Source organism: Heptranchias perlo, chromosome 25 (genome assembly GCF_035084215.1).
Source record: "Heptranchias perlo isolate sHepPer1 chromosome 25, sHepPer1.hap1, whole genome shotgun sequence".
In the NCBI taxonomy this organism is placed as follows: Eukaryota; Metazoa; Chordata; class Chondrichthyes; order Hexanchiformes; family Hexanchidae; genus Heptranchias; species Heptranchias perlo.
Window position 1 is genome coordinate 32,916,759 of NC_090349.1, and position 15,083 is coordinate 32,931,841.

General features: G+C 43.4%; 1 protein-coding gene across 1 annotated transcript in view; it reads right to left on the reverse strand.

Annotated features, from left to right (window-relative positions):
- The window catches only part of grk3 (G protein-coupled receptor kinase 3), a 244,025-nt gene that overhangs the window by 68,314 nt on the left and 160,628 nt on the right, over window positions 1-15,083 (reverse strand). Inside the window, exons 6-8 of the mRNA XM_068005936.1 lie at window positions 13,239-13,300; window positions 10,803-10,854; window positions 4,247-4,338 (exon numbers count right to left, since the gene is read on the reverse strand). Coding sequence (XP_067862037.1) covers window positions 4,247-4,338; window positions 10,803-10,854; window positions 13,239-13,300 — 206 coding nt within the window. The remainder of the gene's footprint in view (window positions 1-4,246; window positions 4,339-10,802; window positions 10,855-13,238; window positions 13,301-15,083) is intronic.

The window sequence follows — 15,083 nt, forward strand, 5'->3', positions numbered from 1 at the left end:
GATACTTTTGTCCCATAATTTAGGCGATAAGAACTGATCTGCCTGATTTTCAGGAGGGCAGGCAGAATATTTAGAAACCAGTCTATACTTTAATCAAAATGGGCCCACATCACCTTCCTCAGCCAGAAAGACAAGATGAACCAGGCTTCTAACCTCCGTGTGACTTGCCAAACTGAAATCACAGGATGATTCATGCCACAGACATCCCCAAGAGCACTCCTAGTTTAACTTGGAAGGTAGCAAATGTGACCCCGCTATTCAAGAAAGGAGGGAGAGTAAAAACAGGGAACTAGAGGCCAGTCAGCTTGACATCAGTCATTGGGGAAATGCTGGAATCCATTATTAAGGAAGCGGTAACAGGGCACTTAGAAAATCGTAACATGATTAGGCAGAGTCAACATGGTTTTATAAAAGGGAAATCGTGTTTGACAAACCTATTAGAGTTTTTTGAGGATGTAACTAGCAGGGTAGATAAAGGGGAACCAGTAGATGTTGTATATTTGGATTTTCAAAAGGCATTCGATAAGGTGCCATATAAAAGGTTGTTAGACAAGATAAGAGCTCATGGGGTTGGGGGTAACATATTAGCATGGATAGAGGATTAGTTAACGGACAGAAAACAGAGAGTAGGGATAAACGGGTCGTTTTCAAGCAGGCTAGGCTGTAACTAGTGGGGTGCCGCAAGGACCGGTGTTTGGGCCTCAGCTATTTACAACCTACATTAATAAATTAGATGAAGGGACCGAGGGTAATGTATCCAAGTTTGCTGACAATACAAAGCTGGGAAAGTAAGCTGTGAGGAGGATACAAAGGGCTCAATTTTGAAATGGTGGCGGGTTGGCAACTGGGGGTTGGGGGGGAAGGTGCGCGTGACAAACCCGTATAAAAAAACCTTAGCTTTTTCGATGCGATTGCAATGTAATTGATGGTGATTAAAGTTGTTTCCGGGTTTCGCGCCCTGCAGCCAGCCTAATTGACAGGCCGGCTGCCGACAGGAGTTGCAATGCCGAGGGGGCGGGGGAGAGAAAGAGGGAAAGCGAGAGGTCATCTGGCGCTGGAACAGAGAGTGGGGAGAGGGGAAGATCGGGGGGGGGAGGGGGGGGGAAAGAGTGAAAGATGATGGGGGGAGAGTGGAAGATTGGAGGGGAAGAGTGGGAGATCGGTGGAGGGGAGAGGGGGAGAGGGGGAGATCAGAGGGGGGAGAGGGGGAGATCGGAGGGGGGAGAGGGGGAGATCGGAGGGGAAGAGTGGGAGATCGGTGGAGGGGTGGGGCGGAGATCAGAGGGGGGAGAGGGGGAGATCAGAGGGGGGAGAGGGGGAGATCGGAGGGGAAGAGTGGGAGATCGGTGGACGGGTGGGGGGGGGGGGGGGAGATCAGAGGGGGGAGAGGGGGAGATCGGAGGGGAAGAGTGGGAGATCGGTGGAGGGGTGGGGCGGAGATCAGAGGAGGGAGAGAGGGAGATCGGAGAGGGACACTTTGGGGGGAGAGTGGGACATCAGAGAGGGAGACATCGGACATCAGAGAAGGGTGGAAAGGTATGCTTGTTTTGTTTTTTTAATATGTGCAATGGTTTTTTATTTAATTTATTTCCTTTAATTTTGCCTGATCTGGCCCTTCACACCTGGTTTCACCAAGCGTGAATCGGAAGCCATAGGAAAACCGCCCAGTTAAGTTTAAAATTGTTTTAACTATCTATTACGTCAGAAATAAAGTACCTTAAGTACCTCAATGAGGTACATTTGGTTCTTTAACCATCATCCCGCCGGCTCTAATTGCTGGCGGGATTTCTGCATTCGTGAGGCGTGCGCACACACAGACGCGGGGAACCCAGAAGTCGGCGGGTTGGAGCTGGCTTCCTCACCCACTCGGGATTTCCCCGATTTTTGCAGCTCCCCTGTCCCCGCAATTTCCTTTGAAAATCGGGGCCAAAGAGTCTGCAAAGGGATATAGACAGGTTGAGTGAGTGGGCAAGAAGGTGGCAGATGGAGTATAATGTGGAGAAATGTAAGGTTATTCACTTTGATAGGAAGAATAGAAAAACAGAATATTTTTTAAATGGTGACAAACTATTAAATGTTGGTGTTCAGAGAGATTTGGGTGTCCTCGTACAAGAAACACAAAAAGTTAGCATGCAGGTACAGCAAGCAACTAGGAAAGCAAATGGAATGTTGGCCTTTATTGCAAGGGGATTAGAGTACAAAAGTAAGGAAGTCTTACTTCAATTGTACAGGGCTTTGGTGAGACCACACCTGGAGTACTGTGCACAGTTTTGATCTCCTTATCTAAGGAAGGATATACTTGCCTTAGAGGCAGCGCAGTGAAAGGTTCACGAGATTAATTCCTGGGATAAGAGAGTTGTCCTTTGAGGCGAGGTTGAGTAGAATGGGCCTATACTCTCTGGAGTTTAGAAGAATGAGAGGTGATCTAATTGAAACATATAAGATTATGAGGGGGCTTGACAGGGTAGATGCTGAGAGGTTGTTTCCCATGGCTGGAGAGACTAGAACTAGGGGGCATAGTCGCAGGATAAAGGGTCGGCCATTTAAGACTGAGATAAGGAGGAATTTCTTCACTCAGAGGATTGTGAATCTTTGAAATTCTCTACCCCAGGAGGCTGTGGTTGCTGAGTCGTTGAATATATTCAAGGCTGAGATGGACAGATTTCTGGACTCCAGGGGAATCAAGGGATATGGGGATCGGGCAGGAAAGTGGAGTTGAGGTAGAAGATCAGTCATGATCTGATTGAATGGCGCAGCAGACTTGAGGGGCCATGTGGCCTACTCCTGCTCCTATATCATATGTTCTTATGTTAACTCAGTGAACATCAAAAGGAGGAATGCTCTTTTGTTTGTAATCAATTTTCCAATTTTTTCTTGCTTGCTCTCTCTCCAAGTTAACCTCCCGCAGCCACACTCTTCATTTGAAAGGACAAGGCTGTACCTTGCAGACATCTCAATGGTTACTATCAAGAATCCAGTGAGGAAACAAGTGTGTCACCACAAAAAGAAGCATGGATGTATCACACAAAATTTCATTGGTCAACCTGAGAGAAGCTATTGAGTGGGGCACCAACAGATTCTCTTCTTTCCTGGACAAACCATCTACAACTTGGAAAAATGTGATGATATTTTTAGGAGTGCTGGATACCATTTTTCCATAGATAGGTACCTGGATATAAAGTACAAGTCTGTAACCCATTTCAAATGGTCAGATAACATCCTAAAGCGCAAAATGGAAGTTTATCATCTAATAGTATTGATTTCTTATTGTCAACTCCAGCTTCCTATCATTTGTCTACATAAAATTCCCACACATAGATGAATTTTACTATAATTTTCTTGTCACAACTGTTAAGTGTTCACATCCCCTTCTAAATGCAATTGAAGTCATTGTGAAAAGCAACCAACTTACTTGCAGCACTCCCATTGCAAAAGTGGTTGATCTTGAATTTTATAGCTGGAGATAAAATTGGGGTTCAAGTTAAACACTGCTGTTGTCCTTTCACATTTGCTAAAGCAAATTATTTTTCTTTTAAAGCAGTTCAGATAGCGTGAATGTGAATGAAACTGACTGTACACTCAGAATCGGTAACATAGAAGAGGACATTGGGGAAACGTTGGGCATACCAACACACTGCGCCATGAGAGAACATACTCACTATTGCCAAATGCTGCTGGTCCTCAATCTTGGCTGAGTTGTCCAATAGAAAATGTTTAGCCGTGTGGGGGGGGAGGGGAGGGCAGGGAAAGGAAGAGCGCATTTTAAAAACATGTAACGGTGGCACTATACATGCTTTTGGTCACACTAGGCAGATGGTTAGTCAGCGGTAGTGGCATGATGTATCAGGTCAGTGAACAGATTATTTTTTGACTCCTCAGTTGGGAAGCAGCCTTGGAGAGAAAAAAAGCCTGTCACGCGGCTTGTATTTGACAGCTTTGCAGTATGTTCCAATCTGTGTATTACCCTGTAGGTGACATACTCTAGCCTATGTATTATCCCGAATGTAATACACCCTGAACCTTATGTTTTTTTGTGTGCGACACACTTCAGCCTGTGTATTATCCTGTATTTAATGCACTCTAGCCCATGTGTTAATCTGTATGAAACAACTTCAGCCTGGATGTTATCCAGTCACACACACCAGTCCACTTATTATCCTCAATGTAACACACTCCAACCTGTGTGCGATCTTGTTTTAAAACTGAAGCTCTTAGAACGAAATACTGAAAGTAGGAATAAAATTACATTTTTCCAGTGTCAGCTTTCCTGCATCCATACACCTCCCCGAATCCTCCCCTTCCGATTATTCGATGTACACTGAAGTCATTCATGGTTAGCTGCAAAGTAAATGAAATACCATTACTTCAGTGCACTGATTGGCACAAACACACCGGCATGCCATTCAATAGGTGCGATCTCAGCAACAATCGCCTTGACAAAATGTGTTTCGTTTTCAATGTTTTATGCAAATTTATACACTTTGTTCAGACATGTTTTTTAATGAACTTGCACTTTATTCTTTCAGAGAGGGTATTACTGCAGGCAGTGATCTAGGATAGTGAGTATTACTGCAGGAGCTGATGTAAAAAGGGAGGCATTATTACAGGAAGTGATGAGGGACAGGATTATACTTCTGATATAGCAGAGAGGGTATTATTTCAAGAAATGACACGGGGCAGAAAGTATTACTGCAGGACGGGATGTAGAACAGAGGGTGTTACTGCGTGAAGGGACACAGGACATGGCCAGTGATGACGTGGAACATATCATATTATAAGCCATCAATTATTCAATAAATCTTTAGTATAAGCATATAATGAAATATGTTAGTCCCTGTATTCAAAGCAATGTAAAAGGAAACAAATTAGTGGTTTATTCGGGGCAAACAACCTTTGAAAAATCTGCGATTCTTGCTGATTTGCTGCAACTACCTCAGCATTAAGACCAGGCTCTGATTGCTGTCCAACTGCAAAATCCCTTGAATACAACTCCCACTTCCATCATGTTTCAATAAATGCAAATATTATTCCCTGTAGCTGCAATCAGTGGGCTCAGATTTACTATAAACCATCAATCTGGGGATATGTTGACTCAATTAGGGGCTGGGTTAGGTATGTATCACTAATGTAACTCCCTCCCATTGATTGCGATAGGTATAAATAGTTACAACTTGTAATGCAAAAAAAAATCCTATCTAATCTTGCCACAATTTTGTTGAGTATACACTTAATTTATTTTTTACCTGGCTCTTGAAGCAATATTTATCTGGATCACACTATAGGGTGGTTTTGAATTTCTGGGCGACCGCCGAGAGCTGCAACGGGCGGCTTGGTCCATTTCAAGGACTGTATTGCGGCGAGCTGCACACCCCAAGCAGGTGCCCTGACTGCAACAGCCCAGATTATTCTTGTGGAGCCAGGAAGAGCACTCCTGCTTCTTCTGGCCTCACAAGAATAATTTTAGCACTTGCCTTGAAAGGCCTCTTCAGCTGTTCTGCCAGATTTTACTGAGCGGAGTGGCCGTGGTGAGTGCTCCAACCTGTAGTCTGTTAAAACGCCATCGGAGTCTTATGTACATCACTGGACCCCGATTTGCACGATTTCAAGATTCAGCCACCCATGAAAACATGGGAGAGTATAAGGCAGCATGAGGCGTGAGGAAGTGAGGCGTCCATCACTAAGATTTTAACTCTGCTACCGCCCGGTTTCAACTGGGTGGAGGGAGTTAAAATCGGCCATTATATATACAACTATCAGACGCAATTTATTTAGAGGAAAAGTTGATGCTTGTGGAGTTTTGTATGTAGGTTATACCTATACCCCTAAACCTGTGTGCACATAGGTACTGTGAAAGGAAGTATATCACAGAAAAGATGTTATATGATATATCTGTTTGTAAGGGAAGCATAAGCGACATATTTTACATCAGAGAGTGTCAGTGAGGGGTGTGTTATAAGAAAGGATCCTTTATATTGTTTCCTTATTACTGATGGAGTCATAAACAATATGTGTTCTATTAGAGTATAATATTGAGAGGAGTGTTAGAGAGAATTCTTTATATAATTAATAATGAGAGATTCATAAGCACATGTGATATCAGAGACTGTTGTATTAAAAAAAACCTTGTATTTATACATGTTGAAAAATATGGGGTGTTATACCGCTTTAGTGATGGCGGTGGGATATTAGAGAATTATAGTGATGGTGGTGGGATATTAGAGAATTATAGTGATGGCGGTGGGATATTAGAGCAAAATGATGACCCGACCCAAGATATTCGTGTGCAGCAGCGTATGGATGTTTACGAGTGCAACTGCATAGCATTTGCTTAAGTGTCAGATTGGCACAGTTAACAGAACTTGTGCCTATTGTGTCAGAAGGATGTGGTTTCAAGCCCTACGAATTGGACACATAATCTAGGCTGATGCTCCAGTGTAGAACTGAGGAAGTGTTGCATTGTCAGAGGTGCCAGTCCTTTGGATGTGACCCCATCTGCCTACTCTGGGGGTTCAGGTGGATATGAAGGATCCCATGCCACTATTCAAAGAGTTCTCTTTGTGTCCTGGCTAACATTCTTCCATTAACAGACACCACAAGAAAAAGGATTAACTGGTCATTCAGCTCATTAATGTTTATGGGATCTTGCTGTGCACGAATGGCTGTTTTGTTTGCCTGCATAACAAAGTAATTCATCATATGTGAACTGCTTTCAGGCATTTCTGAGAGATGCAATAATAACTACAATCCTTTCTTTCATAACACCCACCACTGGAGCTCGTAGCACCTGTGTGATGGAGGGGGCTCGTAACACACCAGTGATGTAGTCTGGATATGCCTTGGGTGCTCGCTTCAACTCAGAGGTGCCTCTGGTAACCCAGTCTCAGGCATTGGGTTCCTATTCTCTGACACCCTTTGGACCAGTCTAATTCTACTGCCAAATCAAATCTGTAGTGAATCAATGATTGAGCTATGAGGGTCTGGGCCTTATGGTGAAGTGCTCACTAAAATGGTGAGGTCCCTCCTCTGGGAGTAAACTGGTCAGAGAGACCCCCCCTTAACAAAGGTACTTCTCATCCTGGGAAAAATGGACTAATTGACAGGGCTAGGAACAGCCTGTCAGTGAACCCACTAACTATGAAACAACAGAATGTTTCTGCAGGACGGATGGGCTGCAAAATAATTTTCCAGAGAGGGCAATCTCTCAGTGGAAGACCAGGTTAGATAGTAATGCTAGGTTCCTCCTCAATAAGCACATGGTTGCAACTGGGGCAAAAGCAAGGTAATGGTCATGTGCCCTTGAGGGGCAGCCCGATGGGAATCTTGAAGCAAATTCCACTGTCTGTTGCTGTGGTCCCCATTTGGATGCCCTTCAAAAGGTTTAGGTTGGGATCTGGGTTAGAGAGGGGATGGAAACTTGCGTGCTCATAAGACCGTTAGTCATGAGTATAGATGGTCTTTATGTTCATCTGGGCACTGTATTGGTTTCTGTCCTTGATACGACTCAGCGGTCATTCCATCATGGAAGTTTATGCATTCTTCTCAAAGGTCTAGCCTTTATTTGCCAAGCCCAAGGTCACATTTTTTTCTTTTCTAGGAACAGATTCATAACCGTGCTCTACAGGAAACATGTGGATGATCAGTGACCCGTCGTTTTAAGTTCCATGGTTCGCAAGCAACTGAAGAGCTTTATGGGCTCAGATACAAACAGGGCCCAAGCAATGCCTCTGATCACTGAGCAGGCCCAATTGCAGTTGAAGTCGAGATGTACTTGGCTAAACTTGCCTGGTGCTTAGCTTGTGAGATCCACGCACATTTCCTCAGAAGCTGTATTTGTTGAGCATCATGGTTCCGCAACATTATAGGTACATCTCTAACGATCTTGTAGAATTATTCTTTGACTGTTCATTGCTCCATATAAGTGACTGGAAATTGTCAGGCCTTGAGCATCAAAGCTGGTGCATATTCCTTTATAAGTGGTGCTCCCTGCTTCATTTCCAAAGTTCACCAATTACGTGTCATCAGAATAGGCGTAAGAGTGGCACAACAATTGATCACGTAGTTGTGAAAGGTTTGGCACATTCATTGTTGTCCAATGTTGCTAGGAAACTGGCTGGTTACTTTCTTCATCAAGAGTTCTTAGCTGTCAACAAAGGATGTCCATCAAGTTGGAGTGGCTTTGGTACAAGTGATTGTGCAAAGGTCCTCACCCACAAGGAAAATATTTTTAAAATTCATTCTCAGGACATGGGCAAGGCCGGCATTTATTGCGCACCCCAAGTTGCCCCTGAGGACGTAGTGGTGGGCCTTCTTCTTGAACCACTGTAGTCCATGTGGTGAAGACCACAAAGCTAACCACAAAGCCTGGGACCAGGTTTGTGTGATGGCAGATGATGTAGTCATGGACTGTCTTGCCTTTTTAGCAAAAGTCATAAACAAACTGAAGGCAGAGTCTGCTAGCCACTCATTCACTAAGTTGATTTCTGCTATGGGTATTGTGAAAGGAAGTACATCTGTTAGATGAATGGAAAGAGCCTCCAAATAAACTTGAAACCTCTTCACAGCAGTCAAGAGCTGCTGTGAAAACAGATTATGATTCGATGTTTTATTAGGCTAAGAGGATCATTAGGAGATAAGACAGGATCAGTGGATTTCATTCATCTGCAAGGGTGTGCAATTACACAGAAATTATCCTAAATTATTTTTCGGTTGGATAAAGTTGTCTTCGTTTCTGGTTTAAAGGGTCCCTTTGGGCTAAACAATAACATAAAAGTTCAGTACCCTTAAACAAATCTGTAAAGGCAACCTCTGAGTCTTGAATGAGCACTATACTTAGCATTTGACCAAATGGGCTGGAGAAAGGACCCATCTGCATGGAGGTTGGAATAGTCAGTGGAGTGTGCTGTGCAGGTCAAAGGTCTTAATAAACCGATCCACTTAGAAGGTGTGGACTCCATATCATCTATCAGGCATAGACAGTATTTATGATCTCACACATTTTATGGTGAGTTGTGCTACTCACTAAGCTGCAAAGGAGTTCCTGGTATCTTCTACCTATCTAGCGAGGGTTGAAATCCACACTTGTCAGTTGTCTAATGACCACCTAGTGACTATCCTCCTTGGGTGGGTTTGGAATGGTAAGCATAGTTGGCTTCAAATTATTATGCCAAATGATGGAAGATTGGAACCAAGTGAACACTCTGTGACAAACTCAGTAATATGTTACCTGAGCTAGACAGATCTGCAGTACTCCAGAGTACTATTAGCATTTGACCAGCCAGCTTGGCTCATTCATGGCAAAAGATGGGTGGACTTGTCACTGGACACTAGGATTCTACCCATTTGGCCCCAGATAACCCTGCAAGCCAATACCCTAACATGTAGGGTAATCATGGCTGGGCAAGCAACTGGAAGCTCACCAGTATCCTCTACGGTAAACTGTTCAGTTTTAGTTGGTTAAACCGCAACACCACCCTTGAACACAACTGCAGGTCCCTAAGCCTTGACTGTTGCCAACTTACGCCCAAACTCTTTGGACTTAAGCAAATGAGATGTGTCCCTAAGGGAAGAAAATGTTTGCATGTTATAGAGTACACAGAAACTCTACCTGTGTGGATTTCGTATTAGTTTGGTTTGGAGACTCTTAAGACACAGGTTTACATGTGTGTCAGACACCTGGTTGACCAAAAAAAATGTAACTGTGGTATATTAGGGATTATCATGATAGCTCAGGATGGGAGAGGTGGCAGGACAACAAGGGGATTCAAAGTTGGACATCCCTGCCATTGTCCCAGTAGAATTAAACTGTGTGCTACTGCATACATTATAGGTACCTGGCCATGGTGCCACATTGTGCTTTACATGGACTTCAGTTCGGTCTTTCACCTCGTGTTCCAAAAATCAACCAAGCTGATTCCAGGACAGTGATCATGAGGAAAAGCAAATAATCAGTATCCTTCTCATTCACCCACCTTTGTTCAGCCTCCAAACTTTTTTTTCTTTCTCTCTCTCAAACAAGTACCTTTTAAAAAGGCCAGCCGATCCTGAGATCAGGGCAGCAAAGAACCTGTACCTTACCATCCTATGGCACATGGCCACCTTGTTGATATAAGAAATCAGGTGCCTCACAGGCAGTAAAAAAATGGGTTATCAGTACTAGCATAAGGAGAGAAACTGGACGCAGGATTAGGACTCGTGCTAAATTTAAGACACTTCTTCACATAAGCAGCAGGAAGTTGTGTCTTGAAGGAGCTTACAGCAAGTACAGCTCGAACTCAGCTTGCTACTGCTCTCTGAAGACAAAACTCAAACAGTCAGCACAATAGTACCAGTAAAGAAAAAAATTATTTTATAGCACCTCATCATTTCCCTCAGAATGTCCCAAATCATTTTACATAAAATGAATTACTTTGATGTGTAGTCACTAATGTTATGTAGGCAAACACGTCAGCCATTTTGTGCACAGTAAGGACCTGCAAACAGAAGTGAGATAAATGACCTATTAATCTGTTCTTGATAGTGTTGGTTGAGGAGGAATGTTGGTCAGAACAACTTTTTATGGTGCCAGGAGGTCTTTAATATCCACCTGAACAAGTAGATGGGGCCTCAGTTTAGCATCTTATCCGAAGGATGGACAGCTCAAAAACTGTACATAAAATAAGTATATACATGCACGACTTTTATACTGGACAGCAAAATAGCACTGTCACCAATTCACAAGTCAAACTCTCAGATTTGCAGGTCATGAACACTTATGTTAAAAGCAACTTATGCTCCATATTTTAAACAGTAAATGGTGTACTTACATGGATGTTTAGTTCTACATTCTTCCACTGGCAGAATCTAGTGAACCTGTCACTGTGAAAGAAATCAAAGATGAAAATTGGTGAGAAGTCCCTGGATCACAGCAGAAACTGCTGCTGTATCTGAGACACCGAGGCAATAAACCCATAAAAGGACAGTTACATCTGAGATCAAGGAAGATCCTGGCGGTGAAGTCCACAGTATTTTTTAAAAAATGTTTCCAATTTTCTCCCCTCCTCTCCTAAAGATGCTGACTCTTGCTAGGGAACAATTCCATGGGCATCAAGTCCTCTCTGGTAACTTGCTCAAAATAACATTCTTCATCTGTGACCTAAACAGTGAGTGTCACCAGGTAGCATGTCATCTGTGGAGAGCATCCCAGCCAAGCCCAATACTTTACTCATCTAATGTCAACACATGCACTTTCCAGCGGGGGTTACCGATAGCAATCAGGAGAAAGAACCCTTTTTTTTAACCTTACTAGCCCAGGGGTGCTGAAGCGGTCTGTAACACAACAGCTGCCCCAACTAAGATTAGGTTACCAACCACAGAGTGGAAATCAAACATATTGCCTTCCTTGTCTATATCTACAATACACTGGCCATTGCTTTCACTCACTAAGTCATTCAAGGAGCTAGCTACAAATTTGCTTGAGCAGTCAAAGGTTGGAACCAGGGGGCTGAGAAATTGCCTTGAATCTGTTACCATCTGATTTGTATATATTTTGCATAATTTCTCATCAGTTTTCTATCATTATTCTTTCTCGTCTGAAGCAAGTGACTCAAACTGGACTACATAGGCAGCATCATCCTCTGCTACCTTCTTCATGTGAACTTGGACAATGAGTGTAAGTAGGTGATTACAGCCATACCAAATCCCATCCTCACCCACATAAATTTCCACGATTTCTATAAACAGCAATCACACGGTGCATACCTCGCCATAAGCAACATTGGCACAACATGTACCCTTTAATAAACAGCAGTCGCACAGCACATACCCAGTTATAAACAGCATTCGCACAGCACGTACCCAGTTAAAAACAGCATTCGCACAGCACGTACCCTGTTACAAACAGCATTCGCACAGCACGTACCCTGTTACAAACAGCATTCGCACAGCACGTACCCTGTTACAAACAGCATTCGCACAGCACGTACCCTGTTATAAACAGCATTCGCACAGCACGTACCCTGTTATAAACAGCATTCGCACAGCACGTACCCAGTTATAAACAGCATTCGCACAGCACGTACCCCGTTAAAAACAGCATTCGCACAGCACGTACCCTGTTACAAACAGCATTCGCACAGCACGTACCCTGTTACAAACAGCATTCGCACAGCACGTACCCTGTTACAAACAGCATTCGCACAGCACGTACCCTGTTACAAACAGCATTCGCACAGCAAGTACCCTGTTACAAACAGCATTCGCACAGCACGTACCCTGTTACAAACAGCATTCACACAGCACGTACCCTGTTACAAACAGCATTCGCACAGCACGTGCCCTGTTACAAACAGCATTCGCACAGCACGTACCCTGTTACAAACAGCATTCGCACAGCACGTACCCTGTTACAAACAGCATTCGCACAGCACGTACCCTGTTACAAACAGCATTCGCACAGCACGTGCCCTGTTATAAACAGCATTCGCACAGCACGTACCCTGTTATAAACAGCACTGGCAAGGAATGTACCCCGTTATAAACAGCACTAGCACAGCACATACCCTGTTATAAACAGCATTCACACAGCACGTACCCTTTTATAAACAGCATTGGCACAACACATATCTGTTTATAAACAGCACTGGCACAGCACGTACCCTTTTATAAACAGCATTGGCACAACACATATCTGTTTATAAACAGCAGTCGCACAGCACGTACTCTGTTATAAACAGCACTGGCACAGCACGTACCCTGTTATAAACAGCAGTTGCACAGCCGTACGCCGGTATAAACAGCATTCGCACAGCACGTTCACTGTAATAAACAGCACTGGCACAGCACATGTCCTTTCATAAACAGCATTTGCACAACACGTACCTTTTTATAAACAGCATAAGCACAGCACATACCCTTTTATAAACAGCATTTGCATAGGATAAAACTTTTCATAAATTGCATTCACACAGTGTGTACCTTTCCAGAAACAGTATTCACATAGTAAGTACCGTTTTATCAACATTAGCACAACACACAACTCTCCATAAACAGCATTCACACAGCATGTACCTTTCGATAAACAACATTTGCACAGCACATAACTCTCCATAAGCAGCATTTGCACAGCACATAACTCTCCATAAGCAGCATTTGCACAGCACGTAACTCCCTATTAACAGCAGTTGCACAGCACATACCCTCTATAAACACCATGCACCCAGCATCTAGCTTCGTAAAGACCAGTACACTTGCACTGAACATACCTCTCTATAAATTTCTGAAAAATTTTTCCCCGTAGACTGTCACAGATCTCTTCTATGTATGGCTGGTAGAAAGAAATGACAATTAAAAATTGAACGTGAACAGATTGCTGGAGCTGGAATGTCCACAGGTTGTACTCATGTTGTAGGAGGTGGCTGTGCATCTGTGAAATAATGAACCATAGCACCGTCCATGGGCACTTTACTAAAAAATATAGAAGTTTGTGAACTCCAGCTACGTCCCTTTAAGCTTAGTAAAAAAATCTTTATAGTTGGTGGACATTACACAGCATTTAAAAGCAAAAATTGATGCACAATGCTTTAAAACACAGTACAACACAATAGGGGATGTGACTTTGGACTGGAAAGTCCTCCAGCCATGCCACTGTGGGGGGTGCGGAGGAGTCGGTGGGAAGGAAGGAGCAGTGCTGGCTGGAGGCCATGCATGATACTATAGGGAGGAAAAGTGGTAATCTGGGGAAAAAGTTTATCCATAAATGCTCTCCTGCACTGGGAATTTTCCAGGAACTGACCCCACCTCCCGAGCCTTTTGGATAGTGAATGGTGTATGGCATAGGAGAAGAGGGGAAGACATGCTAAAAGTTGGGGGTGAGGAAGCACTGATATAAATGCAATTCAAACAAGAGTTGTAGTCCATTCGTACAGGAGATCATTGCCATTCACAGCACTGTTGTAGCATTATAACAATGCCTGCATTATAAAAATGGAAGAATTTTTAGGAACAGCAGTAACAGATTAGGCCCAAACAAATGTGTCTCTCTTTGGGTGATAAAATATGACTGAAATGTAATTTAGTTTGATTTGGTCAATTGATATTTGTTAGCAAACAAGTATTGGCTCTTCAGTTATCAGCACAGCTTGTCCGGCTCTTAAATATTGGTTCCTCTGCTATGGTGGCCGTACAACGTACCTGGTCATAAACAAACACACAGTCCCAGGAGGACATGAATATCAGCTGTTACTCTGTGTGTATTGTGCAGTCAATGAAAAAGCTAGGGAGGAATGCAAGGCCCCGAAATTCCAAGTCCTGCGATCTGCTGCTGCAATTGCAGCAGGGCGGCTCTTCGGCTGTCCTATGACCCCAGTGCTGACCCTGCCAGATATTGCTGGGTGCAATAGGAACAAGAGTAGGCCATTCAGCTCCTCAAGCCTATTCTGCCATTCTATAAGATCATGGCTGATCTGTACCTCAACTCCATTTGCCCGCCTTTGCTCCATATCCCTTAATACCCTTGCCTAACAAAAATCTATTGGCCCAGAATTTGCTGTAGCCAGTCAACAAACAGCGCCCGCCATTAATTAAACTTGCCCTTGCCCGTTTAATCTCCATGACATCTTGCACTGGAAATTGCTGGATGTACGAGATGGAAATGGCACGGCGTCCTCTATAGGGCATCTGGGATCAGTGTGAACAGGGCAAGCAGCTGTGTATCTCCTTAACCAATCAGACTGAAGCACTGTTAAATAAAGCTAGGCCTGAACAAGGAAGTGTAAGTTAGAATGATGAATTCAATATCAAATCAGGTACTGGAACAGAAATAAAGAGTGGAAAAGAAAGATTGGATTAAGAGAGAGAGAAAAAAGAGAGTAAAAGTAAAAATAAAATATTAATTTAAATTTTTTTAAAAAATCTCCAACAACAATTAAAACCTAAAGGAATGAGACTCTACACTTGTAATAGTTCATTTTCAGTGCCAGAGAGGTTGACTGGTAGTAATTAATACTCATCACACCGTTAAAAAGGGTACTTAGACTGAAATGGACAAGCCCTAACCTGTGGGGAGTTTGGTTTGTATCCACCATGCAAATACAGGAACTTCACGCTGT